The 18,566-nt window shown below is 42.1% G+C and overlaps 1 protein-coding gene across 6 annotated transcripts in view; it reads right to left on the bottom strand.

Moving 5' to 3' along the window:
* Positions 1–18,566, bottom strand: part of adarb1b (adenosine deaminase RNA specific B1b) — a 102,094-nt gene that overhangs the window by 6,433 nt on the left and 77,095 nt on the right. For 5 of the 6 annotated variants that reach the window (XM_028991355.1, XM_028991354.1, XM_028991356.1 and 2 more), the window contains 6 exons: positions 11,916–11,990; positions 7,692–8,620; positions 5,370–5,484; positions 4,139–4,307; positions 2,841–2,992; positions 1,531–1,699 (listed from right to left, as the gene is read on the bottom strand). In XM_028991355.1, coding sequence (XP_028847188.1) covers positions 1,531–1,699; positions 2,841–2,992; positions 4,139–4,307; positions 5,370–5,484; positions 7,692–8,620; positions 11,916–11,943 — 1,562 coding nt within the window. In that variant the 5' untranslated portion in view covers positions 11,944–11,990. Of the gene's footprint in view, positions 1–1,530; positions 1,700–2,840; positions 2,993–4,138; positions 4,308–5,369; positions 5,485–7,691; positions 8,668–11,915; positions 11,991–18,566 lie in introns of those variants that run through there. The other variant, XM_028991358.1, reaches the window with a different exon arrangement.

Raw genomic sequence — 18,566 nt, 5'->3', positions numbered from 1 at the left:
CACTGCCCCCCTAGTGAATTTTATGCTTGGAAAAAAACGGGCTAAGCAGACCTATAATCAAAAGGTTGCGGGTTCAAATCCCGAACTGCCAAGGTGTCACTGACGTGCTACTGAGGTGTTTTTCATGGCTGCCCTCTGCTCACTAAAGGTCAAATTCGAGGGACACATTTTGTCGTACATCACGTGTCCTGTAAACAAGTCTTTCCGTTTTGCAGTGTTTCAGTATTGCCTGAAATATCATTATTTTTATGGAAACACAGCTATAGGCACGCAGGTCAAAATAATTGAGAAAAAAATTACTAATGAAAGACAAATGAACCTGAAACCTACATGAGTAAAGTAAAGCGTTTTTGTACCTGACGGTTCAGACATCTTCAGTCTCTTTTTTTCTTGTACAGCATTATAGGCTGGTCACACATTTTCAAAAGGGCTTACATACAATTTCTGCTGCCGTGCGAGAGCCAAATACCAAAGTGAGTCAAGAGACGACTGTAATCAATTCACTGCTTGTTAACAAAAAGGGTCTGGTGAAAAATTTATTCATATTGGCTAATCTCCTAACCACAGTAACCAAATTTAACCAGGGTAATGTGATAATGTGATGTGGTTTGATTATCTGGTATCTGAAGAAACACACCTCCTGAACTGGTTTTAACCACAGACCTTTTTCTTACATTTTACCCAACAAAAAAACACTTGGGGCCACCTATTTTTGTTAACATTTCTTAACATAGCTTGTTTTCCAGATAGAATGTCCAAAGAAAAACCATTAAACCTTGTTTAAAATAAATTCCTTAAAAATATATAAATAATTAAACTAAACCTTTGAATACCATTATAAAATCAAATCTTTTGTCATGTGACCAAGGTATAGGCACCGGGTGGTTCCTCACCCTGACAACCTTTAATGATCAAACCTATTGCTCTGAAGCCATTTTCCAAAACTGACAAAAGTTTAATAAAATTGTAAATGAATATGTTAAAAAATAACGGCCAGTGCTACGTTTAATCGCTGCTTGGTTATCAGAGTGGCGGCGCTCTGCCACTGTGCAGCTGGCTGGGGATGGTGACAGTGAGTGACGGACGGGGCGTCAGGAGAGGGTAAGGAGATAAACAGGAGGCTGGTGTCACCGTGTGCCGCGCTCTCATTAGCACTGACGGAGCCACACCACCTCCTCCGCCCGCCTGACAACTCCTTATCGCCGGCTTCTAAGCCGTTGCCATGCCGGAGCGGACCTGCCACGGCCGTCCAGATAATTGAACTTGGTACAGCGGCCGCGTCGTCTCCCTCTATGCCTGCCTGAGCTGGGCTGAGCCGATCGGAGTCCTGTGGCGGAAGCTTCCCACCAGTTCCGCTGCTAAGCCTGGGTGACGGAAGCATGCTGGGGGTCACAGAGTGGTGCTGCCACGTCCAGCGGCATACACTGGATTTGAGTTCAGACCTTTTAAATGTGTTCAAATCACAGCTCCAGGTAGAGTGATTAGCAAGTGGCTTGAAATGATGTCAAGGCGTTAGTTATTGGGGCTCACCTTGCGATTTTGTCACTGCAGGACATTGTGAGCAGCCTCTCTCCCTGGAGAACCCCGTCCCATGTCTGAATGGTGTTGCTGGAGCGCACAGGGATGGTGCCCTCACCCGACTCGATCTTGGTTCGGAGCTGCCCTCTGGCCTTCCTGTTTGGGTGTCTGTCTCCCTGGTCTGGAGACAGGGGAGCAAAAGCAGCACAAGGTGAAAAATAATTTTTAAATTAATTCTAAATGTAATCATAGATTGCTGCACGATTGTGTAATAGAGCAACTAGAGGTGGGACGGCTGGAATGTGTTCTTTTCATGTGATATTTATTATTTTATATTACATTTACGGCATTTAGGGGAGGGGAGGCAACCTTCTGCAGCTAAATGCCATAAATGTAAATGTATTTATCAAATTAATACAAGATCTGGCTTATGTCTAAATAAATCAACAACAATCCTTTTGACTCTATGATACATGGCTGGACAGGCCTCTATGACACTGAATAAGGAACGAATCCTCAAAGTAAAATTATTTGCATGATGCATGAATCAATAAATCAAGAGAAAACACACCACATACGTAGTCTGGGAAATTCTGCATTTCTTTTTCCGCTATAACTTTCAACTTAAATACTGGATACCAGTATTTAAGTAATTAATTGCCAAAGTTATGACCAATTTTTTTAAGCAAGTCTAACACTAATCTTGTGTTCATCATCCAACATGTTTCCTGCTGCCCATTCCTGAAGTTCTGAGCATATAGATTCTCCAGTTTTATCAGTTTTCACTGCAACTGTTCCGAATTCCTCCCCTCTGCATCCTACTTTATTCAACACCTTATAAATCTCCTGCTCCTGTTGAGCTCATTCCTGCCTCTGTTTGCATGCTGTTTTCATCAACCTGACATTTTCCTCTCGATTTATTGTCCCACACCCCCATCCTGATTTAGCCTGAAGATGAAACCTCACTACTGTAAGTGAAGCAGCTCTTCTCTCCGCTCAGTCTTCTAACAGTGTGATGGAATTCACTCCAGCTCACAATGACTCAAAATGTGACAAAGTAATCATGGGAAGTGATGAAGGATGCTAATTAAAAGATGTTTTTAATACATTCAGCTGTACATCTGAATGCAGGCATAATTAAAAGACACTGATCATACGGGCAAAAGACGCTAAGATAATGGAACACAATTAGGAGGCTTTGAAATTTAATTTTCGCTTTTGCACAAGTGATTAAAAACATGTCAGACAGCTGAAGGGTCAGGCATGTTGTTGCCTGGATACTCCGATAGTGTAACAGATGAGCAAAGTACTTTCTGCCGTACCCTCGACCCCAGCCTCGTGTGGAGAAAAGATGCGGGCGTCTCCACAGGGCGAGGTGCTGATGTACAGGTGGAACTGAACATTGTCCTTCAGTCTGTAGCCGTGCTTCTCACACCTGGTGAATATGGACTTCTGGTGATCCTCTTTGATGTTGCTAAAGAGACAGAAATCAGACGGGCCTTAAGAGAGGAGGTCACATTTATTGACAGCTACAGCAGCATTCGGCAACTACAGCAGGCCCACACAGAACTGAATTCATCAACATTCCGTATTTAAAATAACGCCATTTTCCCCCACGGGGATCGTCAGTGGACATCTTGGTATAATTTGTACAGCAGTGGAAAGCAGGGGTCATTATTAAAGAAGGAATATAATGATATATTCACATAAAAAGCATGCCAAATATTATCTAAACAAATAACCATAGTAATAACCACAACCAGACTGGCCCAGTCTGGCATAAAATGAACAAAGTTGATTGAGAAACTAGAGTTGGACATTATTTTGTGACATATGCAGTAATAGAATGCAAGTTTAAAATTGCAGTGAATCAGTGAATCAATCAGAGTGTATAAAGCCAGCGTGCACACAGACATAACAAGGTTCACTAGTACAATGTCAAAGACGTCCTCAGGATTTAAAGAGATAAAACAAGAACAATCTTTTGTAATGTCTGTGCACAACATATTAACGTTTTAAATTGTCCAGAATGAGGAAATAGCATAAGCAGTGGTTGTTTTTTTTGTCAACAAAATCCCTACACGTCCCCTACATTTAACCCATCACCCTCAGTTAGCAGTGAGCTGCCATGAAAAGTGCCCGGAGAGCAGTGTGTGGGTACCTTTAGTTCAATTAAGTTTCTCTTGTTCAAGGTACAGAGAGCACCTTTTATCCACATACTGGCAAACAAGGCCCATGCATTACATTGTGCTGCATTTTGTGACAGTTTAAGAATATTGCTCATTGAGCTTTCTGTGTAAAAATCCAGAAATATTTCAGGTTCTTTGACATAAATTAATACCAGGAATCAACATCCAATCACATTGACTAATTTTGCTTATGAAACGAGCATCAAATCATGAAAGCAAGTAGCTCTACTAACTTTACTAGTACAGAATTTCAGATTTTGTGACCATGCAGGCTTAACAGATGAAAAATTAAATGGTTTGACACCATGTCTGATTATATTTATAATGCAGTAATGAGTTTTGTCCAGCTACATGCAGCCCTTTTGAACAAGATGGAATAAACTGGGTGCAAGCACACTGCAGCCTGCTGGGACCTTGTTGGTCTCTCTCACCTGAGGAAATATTCCAGTTGTGTGTAGAGATACCGGATGAGCGAGCGGCGAGCGATGATCTCAGCATGGCAGTCATTGAGCGCAAGGCCACGGTCACTCATGTACTCGCCGTTTATGCACTTGGTCCCAGTGGACACACAGATCACCTGAGCCTCCTTTACATCAGTGCCTACAAGCACGGAAAGAATGATCCAGATATTCAGCATGGTTTGATACAGATTCCTTCTAAAACAACAAGCACGGTATTGAAAATCATAGACAACAGAGTGAAAAGACCTTCATATTGAACAACAAACCTGTGCATGAACAAAAAGGACGAATGTCCTTGATGTTGTGTGTAATGATGAAAATAGCTACAGATTGGAGATATTAGATATGTTTTCAATGCCTACGCAACCATGGCAAAAAAAAACGTGTCTAGATGCCCCCTGCAAAACTAAAAAAAACGTTTATGAATTGTGTAAATGCATTCACTGCGTTTATATCACTACATTTACATGTTCCTCCACGCCTCATTCAACTGAACTTTCATGATCTGAACTCGTAACTGGAGGTGTGCAGGACAAGTCCCCTCCAGGAGCAAGGTTGGCGACCCCTGTAGATGAACGGTGAATAATATAAAAGCACCTACTCAGGGTGGTAGTAGCCTAGTGGGTAAAACACTCGCCTATGAACCAGAAGAACCAGATTCAAATCCCACTTACTACCATTGTGTCCCTGAGCAAGACACTTAACCCTAAGTTGCTCCAGGGGAGCACTGTCCCTGTCACTACAGATTGTAAGTCACTCTGGATAAGGGCGTCTGATAAATGCTGTAAATGTAAATGTAAATTTACATCCAGTACATTCCACTTACTTCAACCACTGGTATACACATACTAAATTTGCTTATTTTTACATATCCTCTTTTGTCATAATGTTTGTGTGACAGATTTTATGGAAGGTTTTAACATTTCCAAAGCTGAAGGGGATCACCCGGTCTGGTTGTCTGCACAAGTGACCTGGCAAAAGTTTTATGCTGGATTCCCTTCCCCGGGTCTGGAATCAGCACCAAGAAATATACACTGTCACCTGCATCCCCAGTGGCTGGGTTTGTGTCTTACTACTAATGACAAATAATTTAAAAAGCGACATTACCGTCATTATATGCAATATATGCATTATATTCATGCATGTTCCTTTCAGTGTTTTATTTGCATGTGTGGTGGACATGGGTGAGGGACCGTCTTACCGGTTGTCATAACAACACCCGCCAAAACTTTCCGTCGTGCGTGAGGGGATGTGAAGTTGTCCGTCAGCTCACTGAACTTGTCCACCACTAAGCGTGAGACTGCATCAGCTAAAACCTGCACATGGAAGAAAAAAAACAGGGTCTCAGTGAGTCCGTGAAAAAAATGGCTGCTAAGCAACTGCTGGCATGGATCTGTTCTCACTACAGAGCATTACAGACCCCATGTAGGAAAAATACACGGCTTTGAAGAGAGGCAAAAGAACAGCCCTGTAGCTATTTTTTTTTCATGGGCATAAAATATACAGATAGCAGCAAGGCGAGGTTCCAGAGCAAACGTCAAAAAGAAGGAAGAAGCCGTAAGTGAACCCCGGGATCTTTCTTTTCCTTGACAGCACCATTTACTACCAGCCCTTTTCATCTCTTGCTAATATGGCGGAAAATGATTAGGCCCAGTGAAATGTCAGCGGGTGAATGGGCACAAATTAAACAGATTAGTCCAAAATGACACCCAAGTACTTCAGAATCACTCGCTTGTGGACTTATAATTTTAACGATGACTATGGGTCTGGCAATGGAGTGTCAAGCCAAATGCCTATAGGCTGTTCCCTCAGAAGTTTTTTACTTCAGGACTGAAACACAAGAAGTTCCTTTATTACTAAGATGAGTTTAGAACAATAAAACTACTAACGCTAATTTATGTCATAGAAATAATCACACAGCCGCTGTAGGTTGTGTGCAAAAGTGTATATACGAATTTAAGGCATTTAAACAATAGTGGGTCATTTTTTTGACACCAGTATAGACCAATACAGCAATGCAGTTTCCACATGCACAGAACGGAGAATTGAGCATCCAGCCCATGGCGGACATGAAAAGAGGGATATTCACAGTTTCTTTATAGAACGTCATGCTGTCAGTCCAGTGGCAGCCGGCTGCCTGGAACACTGCGGGCGTCTAGACACATGGAAAGGCTAGTACAATCGTTCCTCCTCCGACAACTGCCCCCACCCCGCTTCTCCATTACCAACAGCGACATCAATCTGCTCCCTGGCCATGAACAGAAATTTCAGTCAGTGCATTAAGCGACGGACTCAGATCAGATCTGTGTGACGGATTAAATAACACTCTATGCGAAGTCACATAAAAAAAAAAAAAGGAGAAGGGACAACACTCTTCAAGAGGTATAAAGTGCCCTTTACCTCCGGGCTGAAGTGAGGGACCGTGCTGCTCCTACATGGCTGAGGAGATGCTAATTAAGATCCCTCTGTGTGTTATCAGAGCAGGGGATTAGAGGCCAGGATTAGAAGATATTTCAATAGATGTCTCCTTCAGAAACAGTGGGCTTTAGTGCTTCCAGTCACACTGCTCTATTTCAGAGCCTTGCACAAAAGTAAATCAATTCATCTAACTTTTCAATCAGAGCTTTCAGCCCCAAAAGACAAGTGTTAGCAAGCAGCATCTGAGGTTCAGGGACATCAATAAAAAAGGCATATTCTATAAATTTGTAGAAAATAATGAAACCTATAACACTTGGCACAGACTTTCACAAATATAAACTGTTAAAACATGATATAATATTGATGTGGGTCAGTAGATAATATATTCTAAAAATTGCTTACTATGCCTTGTGATGGTAATATTGCATTCGATTCACAAATTCATTAAAAAAAAATCATCTATTAACCCTGATTTCATTCATACTCCAGAATTCCAAACTCTGTAGATTCAGTTTGGTTTGTTTTTTTCATGGTGACTTTTTGTACATTGTCAGGGTGAGGCAGTGAAGCCCATTACACTAGAAGAAAAAAATGTGTTGAAATGTATTGAAATGTATTATTAATTAAAATAATTCATTTTTAATGTTTTTTTAATGGTGCTGTAGATAGAAGGATATTTTGGCATTAATTAAGGCATTATTAAAACTTTTTTTTCACCAAAAATTTAATGAATTCCATCAAGGAATTAAATCAACAATCATAATCAATGCATCAAAGTAGCAGTTTTGATAAAATCCAGAAAATATCCATCCCTAATGTTAATGTTGAAACATCTTTAATGTAATGGTATGTAAAGTAAAAATGTAATGATCAGAGATTTGATTTGCTTCTCTAAGAAAGGCTTTCTTGTTTACAAGAAAAGAGCATGATCTTTCAGGGTTTCTTGCAGCTGACAGCTGTACTGCTACCTATGAATAATGTATAAAATATATTTCTAGAGAACTTGAAAAAAACTGGCTGTATCTGTTTTTTTCTTCTTCTTTCCCTTGGCTACGTGTTACATAATAAGTAGTCTTACTTTCCAAAGCAGAGTTTGGGATCTTACTTGTGGGAGGTGCAGCTGCAGACCCTCTCTGGGGATGGGCTGGCGGGAGGGCGTCTGGTCCAGCTGCATGTTGAAGAGGGCAGACAGAGCCGCCTGGGCAGCGCGAGCCTTGGCCAGTTTCTTGTTGCGGCCGGACCCCTCGAAGGTCTGCGAGTCGACTGTGACGGACATGACAAAGTTCTTAGCGTGGCTCTCGCCACTCTCTGACACAAACTCGTACTTCAGGCCCGGCCGCAGCTCGTTCAGGATCATGACGGGGTTCTTGCCGCTGGAGGGCGAGCTGAAGCTGGATGGGGGTGGCAGGGGCGCTTGGATCAGGCTGTTGGTGCCTGGCACGGCAGGCATGGGGTACTCTCCCAGTGGGTTTAAGGAGCCGTTGCCATTGGAGCCCAGGTAAAACGATTCCTCGGGCGGGGCCGGCGTCTCAAACCCGTTGAAGAGCATGTCTGGGAAGTCGGCCTGGTCAGAGGTGAAGTCCGTGTTGACGGTCAACGTCCGGCCCATGGCCAGGTGAGCCTCTGAGGCGTTGGGGAACTGTACAAAGGAGCGCAGCGCCTTCTCGGCCGCGTTCAGCTTGGCCTTCTTCTTGGTGGGGCCAGAGCCTTCGAAGAGCTGCCCGTTGACCTCGACGGTCATGACGAAGACGGGGGCGTGAACGGGGCCCGTCTGGGACAGCAGCTTGTACTGCAGGCCGGGTTTGATCTCGTTCAGCTGCATTAGGGCGTTCTTGGGCAGAACGGGCCCCGGCGTTTTCTTACGCTTCTTGGGCCTGAACTTGGAATGAGCATGGCCGTTATTGCCCTCCTCCAGGGGGCGTTTGCGGCCGCCCCCTCCACCACCATTGGGGAGCTGCTCAGCCACACCGCCTGCCTCCTTGGAGGAGACGTTGTCCATGTTGCGGTTTTCCTTGACGTCGGTGCTGCACGAACCTGCGGTGCCCAGAAAGAGTAACTTACAACGCCTTCGTTGCAGGATCTTGTAAATGTAAAATTTATAGATTCCTTTATCGTTCTTTGCAACTGAACAAGTGATGTGTGTTCCTTTCTTATACAGATCCAGCTTGCAGGGTACAACAATCTAACACTCCAATGTAATTCTTTAATAAACTTTCTTTGGTCAGCAGGAGCAAAAAAATGATTAAGCAATTAGGCAAGATTATAGAGTATAAAATTCTAAATTATCATAATGATTGGGTTTTAATTAGCTGAGTTTTTTGGGCATTTGGTTCGCAACTAATGGCTCATTTCAAGACCTATTAATCATTTTTATTGCCAAGTTATGAAACAAAGCTCTGGAACATGAAAAGAGGGAGTTTCATTCTTTACGATATCTAGCATATTAAAGGGTAGACCTCATGCATTTATTCATCATATTTATGTAGCAAAATAAATAAATAAATAAATAATCTGGGGGGGCCAAAAGAAGTAAATTATTAGCAAGAAACTAGGGCAGCACCTGGGAGAAATGCAAGATCCTTGTGGGTGGTGAAATCACGGCTAGTGCTGATCAGTGCTGAAAAGGTGCAATGTTGTTTATGCAGAGCTAAGTGACGACTGAGCTACAATCAGAAGAGGAGCTAAACTCACGAGAGGTGAAACCATGAGAAGTGCCATGTGACCGTCATCTATGCATCTCTGCAGTCTTTTCAAGGCCATCTCACAAGATGTGACCTGTAGCGCATTTTGGTGGAACACACATCATCCTGCCCTGTTAACAAAGCTGATGGAACTTGGGCTAAATTTGCATTTATAACATCCTCCAGCAAAAGCCAGATAGGTTACTCCTTTCGGTGCTCAAGAAGAGAGAGAACCGTCCGTGAGCAAAATGGGGGTTGGAGGGGCATTGGGAAGGGAAGGGGTGCTCAGCACATAGTTTGGGAAGGGAATCTGGAAGGAAAGAAAGTCATCAGGAACAAAAGAGAAATAGAAAATAAGAAAGGAACACAGCATCATATTTACAAAAGCAAATCACTCAGATGCAAAACTGGCTTTGGTCGAGGAATAAATACCCTGGTTTAAGCTGCTTCAGGGCATTATTTCAGTTTCAAACCACATACAAGCACACATACTTGATACAACAGAGGAAACAGAACTAAAACGAAGCCTGACCAAACTGGTACTTTTAAAGCCAAATGAACACAACCTTTGCTCAAAATCCAAAATGATAACGGCATCATGAACCCAGGGCCTGTGGTTGCTAGGCAGCAGCAATACCTGCACTATAGTGCAGGATTGGTAATTAAATTTTCATGACATTTATCATGACATCCACAAAATGATGTCCAAGAAATGACAGAATCTGTCTTATTTCTATATCATTTAATAATATATCATCTTTTTTCTCTGTTTGTGCTTGTTAGTATGTTTGTAACATTTATCCAAGATTTCTAATGAATAGCACACCATAGTAAATGAGAGCAAATGCCCACCAGAAACTGGGACCAGAGCTTCTGCACACAGTGCATTCGCAACACATAGCCTACACTGTACGTGTGAATATTACCCACATCCAATCTCACCTGTCCTTTTCCCTCCAGCCATCTTCCACTTCCATGACCCTAGCAACCGGATCGGAGCCACCTCTGTCCCACTAAATTTGGAAGGAGCCAACTGGGCCAAGCACGCGGCTTCAGGTCCTTTTGACGTCGGGAATAATTTATGCCCACGGAACCGAGATTACAATTACTGCCTGCCAGCCGCTGGGTTTGTGCCTACAAAATGTGAGAGCACACACGTGGGGAGCCGCAAATGGGATATGACCGTCACACACATGAGTCCATTATGGCGGGAATTTTTACTGGTCCTGATCGCACTGACTCAACCCATGAACAGTTCAGTTACGATTATATTAATCCGACTACCGTCTTTTCCCAGTATACAAGAACAGGAGGAAATCTGATGCATTGAAATGCTTTTTCCGGTTCACCTATCATGTCACAGGTTCCATGTTCAACGGTGAACATCACAGCTTCACAACTCTGTAAATTTTGTACATCCTGCACTCATATTTCTATTTATTTTGTGATATGAGATGTACATTGTCACTTGAGGTTATGGTTTCAGAGAGAGGTATTGTGGACACTACACAACACTACAACATCTTCAAACAGTTTTGAAAAGAAGAGGAGATGCTACACCATGGTAAACATGTGACCGTCTCAACTATTTTGAGACCCGTAGTAAGCATCGGATTTGAAATGAGCTCCTTTTATGCATAAAATTGTATACGTGAAGAGTAAAAAGTTCGGAAAAGTCTGGTTGTAGTCAGACTTTGAATTGTGCAGGTACACAAGCACAGGGACTTGAGATCAGACCGCATTCACATTCTTAAACTTGGTTTCTAGAGTACCTAGGCATTAAGATGGCAATCATATTATTGAATCAGCTTCTAAGCAGCACTCCTCCAAAGGCGCTGTACAGTGTAAATAATTCAGTGAGCCCTCAGCCCGTGCTGAATATGGTGAATATTCCCACCGATTGGCTGAATACAGCGATCAGAGTGAGATGTGGGTGATCAGCGCCGAGTTATCCACTCAGAAATCTAAATAAGAAAGAAGGCGGCAGATTCTCTCTGAGGCGGTGGAAATAAATGACCTCCGCTTCCATTGTGAGGTTGTGAGCGATGCAACAATGGTGGACGACGTTTCTCCCTCCGTCTGCTCCCATTGGCCGACATCCTTCAATGCATCACTTCCAATTCACTACCACCATTTCCAAGGATGAACCCATTCACATGCGCTGATTAAATGTAGGCCACACGGAAAAGCTGCCCTATCAAAATATCAATTAATCCAGCTCATTCTATGAAAAAGTTGAACCTGATAACTTTTATATAAATGCCCGTAGATTAATCTCCTTTAGGACATGACGAGTCTCCGAGGATTTGCACTGCTACTGTGTGATGAAGTTGTTTATAATCAGAGTTGAGTGCATATGAACTATTCCTCCCACCCAAATAACCTTTGGTACAGTTGAACTTCAAAAAGATTAATTTTAAATCCCAAAACAACAAAACCTCAAGGCTGAGGTTGTCCAGAGGGCAACCTGTTAAAGAGAACAAAGGGGGGAAACTGGGTTTTGAGACTTCAAAATACATTTCAGAACTTTTAACACAATTCTGACAATTATTGTACTACAATCTGCAGGGTTGGGACAGTGTCATCATCTGTGTGTGTGTGTGTGTTTGTAAGAGATGTACAGATAACAAAAAGTAAAACGGACTCACTCATGTTCTCCTCCTCATCCACATCCATACTGAGCAGCTTCTGTTGCCCCCGGGGCTGACGAGCTCCGGCCAGACCTAAAACACACACACACACACACACACACACACACACACACACACACACACACACACACACACACACACACACACACACGCACAGACAGACAGAGACGATTACTAGAATATTTGCTGGACACACACACAGATCAAAGTGCTGTCTCTGTCTGCAAACAGAAACCTACATCAACACACACACACACACACACACACAGAAGTTAAATGGCCACATCAACTCTTGCAAGCAGCTCTGGAGAGCGATGGTGAGCGTTGCGGTGATAAAAGAGGAGAGGAGAGGAGAGAGGGGGTAAAAATGAAACCCAGTCCAGGGTTAAGCCTACAGTAAGTGCATAAATATTCATCAGTGGAAACTAATCTTGGAGAAAAAAGGGCCGCGGCTGACGGGCCGTAATAGCAGGAGCAGTCTATTGTGACTTTAATATCCATTCGATTAGAGCTCATTTTAGGCTGCCTCGCAGGAAAAATGCGGCTATTGACATCAACAGGCTTTTAGTCCCATACACAGATGCCATTTCTACCTCCCCGACTACTGCAGGGAAGACAGGAAAACGGCAAAAAAACGTCGTTGCTCACTTCACAAACACGCTTTTACATACAGTAAAGTACAGGGTGCTCCTTTTCATAATGTGCTGCAGCACTTTTTGTAATTGACACAACAGACTTGGATTACAGCTTAGACCACTGGGTGGTTCCTCTGAAATTACGGCATGAAATGTGGATCTACGTCTACAACAAAAAACATCTTCAATGATTTCACACTGTACACCTCCAAGGGTTAATAACATTTCGTTGTGTCACCGTGTGCTGTGCTGCAGTGTTTCACAATGACATTCACATTTCCGGTTTTAGAAAAAGAACTGTCACTGTTCTGCATGAAATTAGATTTTTTACAGCGAAGAGACAACAGGTCAGCTGTAGTGATGCCGTCCACTTGTCTGCAGGTCATGTGAGCACCCTGTTTAAGTGCTGATCATCACACTGGAGACAATGACACTTCACCGGTCGCTGCTGGGAGCATGTTCCCATATTGAGTCCAATAACCAATGAGTAATACTATTTATTTAATTTCCTGAATAGGTACTGATAATATGCATTCATACTTAGAACTAAGGCGGAGTGTGGGATTGAAATTCAGACGAGGATTTTTCTCCTTCACTGCCCATCTCAATCAGCATGTGTGTATTTTCTCCGGTCAGAATGAATTTGGCCTCCATGTCATAGATCACAAATCTGTGTTCATTAATAATTGTGTTTTTTTATTCATTTGTTAGATATTTTTACACGGCCATAAAGAAGGCCATAAAATGTATAATCGTTGCGCGTGTTTCCAAAAAAAAGGTTTCAATTGTGAAAAGAATGAAGGCAAAACTGGTCAAGACAAGCAGATAAAGTGATTACGCACCAAATCAAACAGCTTGTGCTGATTCCAGCTTTCAGCTTGCCTGCGCACGATTCTTCATGGCCGACACTTTCTTAAGCTAAACTAAATGGGCTAATTAATCTGGCCTAATGGAGGATGACATCAAATATGCTACCACAATTATTACCCCATTAAAGATTAATATTCCGTGGGCAAATTGAAAAAGCGTCCGGTGGGTTGCGGGATACGGAGGGCACGTTTCTTTCACTGAGCCGAAACCGAAAACTTTACCCAGGTGTCAAACACCCCGGCTTTCTCCTCCTCTCACGGCCGATTGTTAATGGCCTGCGCCGCAATGGCAGAGCACGAGAGTCGTTCTGCGCCTGTCGCTTTTGATTTAGCCTCTGCTGCTATTCTCCCTCTTCGTCCATGAATCCATAAGCAGCCATGTGATCAACTTCAATCTACAAGTGGTAGACGAGCGAGTGGACAAAAGAGCGCATCAGGTGGGGATACAGCGCAAAGGTCGTAGAGGAAAGAGGAGTCGAGAGGTGAGATTTCTCATTCGCTCTATTATAATTGTACTTATTAGAGCCAGTGCTCCGCTGGGGCACTACAGAAGCTGGCATCTCTAACAAAGGGGAAAAAAAAAGATAATGCCAGCTGCACCAGCTGAGGTCACAGACACACAGAAACGTATGAGAGTGTTTGTTCAGCTTTGTCTGCATCCATCATCTGTGCTTGCACAGAAGAAAACCAAACAGATATAAAAAAAAAAAAAAAGTCCACAGAGCAGCCGCCAGGCCCCTCTGTTTTCAGAAAATGAAACTTTCTAAAAACAGTAATGCAGGGGAGGGTGGGAGAGGGTGATTCTGGAAAAGAAAGAAGCACGAAAAAAAAAAAATCTCTCCATGGCAAATGTGTCGATTTGTCTCTCATCTGGTGCCTTTCTGTGTTGGGGAGATAGTGGCATGCCCAAATGTATCTGTGAGCACCAGGCTTATTAAACCAGTATAGTAAGTGCCAGACTGTGCCACCTCTATTGGCACATCACGATTCGGTTTGATTTGACTACGATTACGATTAAGAGGGCTGCAGAGCGAAAAAATAAATTTTCCCTACACTTTTTACAGCTCTGTGTAACTACTAGGTACTTTTAAATCGAAATATTTGCAACATTAAAAGATTACAGGTCTTAATCCCCTTTAGCTATGCGGCCCACGATGGTAACGCTACATCTCGCCAAAATTTTATCGATTCCTATCATATACTGCTTTACTTTCGCTTGTTTCTCATATCATCTCTTTATTAACACTTTATAGGTATTGTTACGTCTCCTGATCCCGGGATATCTAAGGTAAGAATATTTTCACACTGGCCAGATGAATTCCTGGAGGAAATTTGAACATGGAAAAATCACAAAAAAATAATTTTATAGAGAGCAAAAGCAAAACAGATGTATGAGCCAGTATATGCTCCACTGTCCCAACACCTCAAATGAGGACAATGGTGGCCTAGCGTTTAAGGAAGCAGCCCCATAATCAGGAGGTTGCTGGTTCGAATCTCCGAACCGCCAACATGCCACTGAGGTGCCACTGAGCCAAGCACCGTCCCCACACATCAAGGGTGATGGTTAAAAGCAGAGGATACACAACGTGTGCTGTGCTGTGTTTCACAATGATTTTCACAAGGTGGAGCAGCGAAACATTTGGTAGATTATTGGATTTAAATAGCTGGCTGTCTGATTGGTGCCAAAAAAATAAAAAATAAATTTGGCTCATAGTCTTAGTTCTCCAAACACCTGATCTACTATAGCTGAGACCAGGCAGCAGACAGACTGGCTTAGAGCAGTCACATACATTATATGCTATTGACCCTGTGTTTCACAAGGTAAATTAATGCAAAAGAAAAAAGGGCAGAAATAATTTTATATTGAAAGTTTAAACTACCCAACCTGATTCTAGCAGTCTCTGAGCTGAATCTCAGCTTGTTAAATATAAGATCCCTTGCATCAAAGACTGTATTCTTTCAGGACATTATTAACAATCATTCCCTCCATTTTATCTGGCTTACTGAAACATGGCTTAGACCTAATGAACATCTAGCCATGAACGAATCAACCCCTCCAGGTTATAAAAATGATCATTTTCCACATACAAATGGTTGTGGGGGAATTGTAGCTTGTATTTATGATGAAAGCATGAACATTAACCATAAAATAGCATACTCAAGGAAACCTACATCCTTTGTCATGGTAATGAAAATCTCACGTGTTATTAAAATGACAACAGGAAAGCAGCATATTTCTCATAATTATTTTGGCCATCATCTACAGACTACCTGGACCAGAGTTCCTGAAAGAATTTGCGGATTTCATATCAGAAATCTACAAAGCAATCATCTTTGTATATATACACGTGGAGAATAATAATGACTCTCTTAGCGTTTAATTCAACTCTGTCAGGATGGCGGGACATGGCGAGGAAGGAGGACGCATATGCACAACGTCACGACATGACAGGTGATACATCACCAAACAACGACCTGACGGCTAGTCAGTAGGCCCTTCTGGACCGGATCCTGACAGCAAAATATGCCACACTCTGGATTTGATACTGAGATACAATATTGCAGTAAGCACCACCAAGATCCTACCAATGAATCTCATATCACTATCTGATCACGTGTGCAATAAAACTCTCTCACACTGTTAGATTGACACAATCAATCACACCAGCCACAATTACAGAGTTTTTAGAGCTTAGTATGGTAAGTAAGTTACCATCAAAACTGACTCACTCAGAGCTGGACTGCATAACTGAGCTATTTGTTTACACACTCCACAAAACCTTGGATAAAGTAGAAAATGAAACAGCAATGACTGTCTGGAGTGAGAGCCTTCATCAATACAGGAAAGCAATGGAGTTAGCTAGAACAGAATATCTATCAAGACAAATTGACAGCAGCAAGAACAGCAGTAGGCTCCTGTTTAACACAATATCTAGATTATCTTGGAGCCATGCAGAAATCTCACTCCAAATCCCACCTGCTTTTAACCCTGAGGACTTCATGAAATTCTTTAGTTACAAAATACAATTTATCTGCGAAACAGTGCAAACTAGAAGTAGAATCCATTCATTGGCTGTTGTGGACTATGTGCATGACAGCCTGGAAAGATTCACTGTGTTACAACGTCAGGAAAACTCAACCTGCATAGACAGTATACCAACAAAGAGATTACTGGATCAATTACTGGATCCAATCAGTGCATGTATAAGCACTGGCTATGTCCCTACACTACTTAAACAAACAGTTATAAATCCAATCATTAAAAAAGCCTCATCTTGACGATATCAAACCTACCATTTATTGGGAAAATCCTATAGCTCAATGGCTTACAGCATACTTGATGCACTTTTGTCAATATCAAAGGTTCGGAAAAAGCATTGGTAAAATAGTACTCCAAGGATCCATACTATGACCAATTATATGCTTGGAAACATAATTCGGAAACATAGTATCAACAACCACTGTTACGCAGGTGAATCACAACTATACATCTCCACCAGACGTGGTGAAGACATTGATTTAGAAATAACTGAGAACTGTTTACAAGACATTAAAGACTGGATGAATCACAACTTCCTCATACTAAACTCAAAAAAGACTGAAACATTGTAACTTGGACCTAAAGCTGGCAGAAGGAATCTATCAGTCAATATTATTGGACTCCTACCACCATATGTACAACCAACAAAAACCTGGGAATCACAATAAACAGTGATTTGTCTTTTGAGAATGTAATATGAAAATATCAAAAATAGACTACTGCAATGCTGTACATATTGGAAGCTCAGCATAATCTCTCAGTAACTCCAACGAGTTCAGAATTCCAATTGGAACAAGGACATTTCCACACATCACACGATTCTGTCCTCACTATATTGCCTGCTAGTAATATTTTGCATAGACTATATGATTATTTTATTAACATACAAAGTTCAATATAGACTGGTCCCTGATTACCTGAGTGACTTGTTAACAGAATACTGCCCTACACAAGAAGATTTCGGGCTCTTACTGTTACTGAGAGTTCACAAACTCACTCTCAGCAGGTGTACGAGCTTTCTGCTACAGAGCTCCTGGAACAGCCTTTTTTGGACATTGGGCTAATGTTTGGAACTCAGATACAGGGTCAATATTTAAATCCAGGCTAAAGACATATTTTTTGCCAAACATTCCATAACAGTTAAAACACAAATATACTATGATGTTACATATCACCTAGACTGTTCTAGATAGTCCACCAAGGCTATTGGTGCACTTGACATGTACACTGGCATATACCCTATCCACTCAGTCCCAACCACCCAAGTTGCTCTAGATCCGGATTCCAGGCAATGAGCTTCTGACAAGATGACCCAGCATGAAATGTACCAGAGGGTCAGCAAAACCATAATGGCTACAGCTTCAGGGATCTTCTAATGGTCCAGGAGCATTATAATGGACACTTTTCTTTCTTGGACAAACCATCACCAACCCTGCACTGACACAAATTGCAGGCTCACTCTACCCTGGAAGGGGGTGCATCTCTGTTTCACTCCTTTCCAAGGTTTCTGCCATTTTTTCTCTCTCTCTCCTAGTTTTTTAGTGGTGTTTTTCCTAGTGTGCAGAAGGGTTAAGTATGGTGGTGTCAACTGTAGGGCCTGTCACAGCCCATTGAGACATACTGTATGCAATTTAGGGCTTTATTTATTGAAGAAAATGTTTGACATGAGGGAAGCACTTAACCCAAAAACCAGTTGGTGAAGCCAAGGGCAGAATCAGATGCTGCATTTTCAGCCACGAGTCTCTTCGTCATGTCAACATTATGTTATCAGCTAACAGAACACAGACCAAGGGTAATAAAACACAATTCTCAAAATCATGACGGAGTGAGGTCAGAGCTGATTATGATACTTACTGCATGAGGTCTACTAAAAACTGAAGACCATGATGATTATGATGTCATGAGAGTTCCTCAAATTGCAGGTTCAAACCCCACCTAGGCAAGAGCTGCTCCCGGCCATCCTACTAACTACTGAATGTAATGTCACTCTGGATGTAAGTCAGCTACATGTAGTGTAATCAAAACACAATCTATACACAACCAATGTAAGGGCATATTCCAATTGGAGATTAAAATATAAAGTTGTTGTTGGTTGAATGATCAC

Source organism: Denticeps clupeoides, chromosome 9 (genome assembly GCF_900700375.1).
Source record: "Denticeps clupeoides chromosome 9, fDenClu1.1, whole genome shotgun sequence".
Lineage (NCBI taxonomy): Eukaryota > Metazoa > Chordata > Actinopteri > Clupeiformes > Denticipitidae > Denticeps > Denticeps clupeoides.
This window is presented reverse-complemented; position numbering and strand designations above follow the sequence as displayed.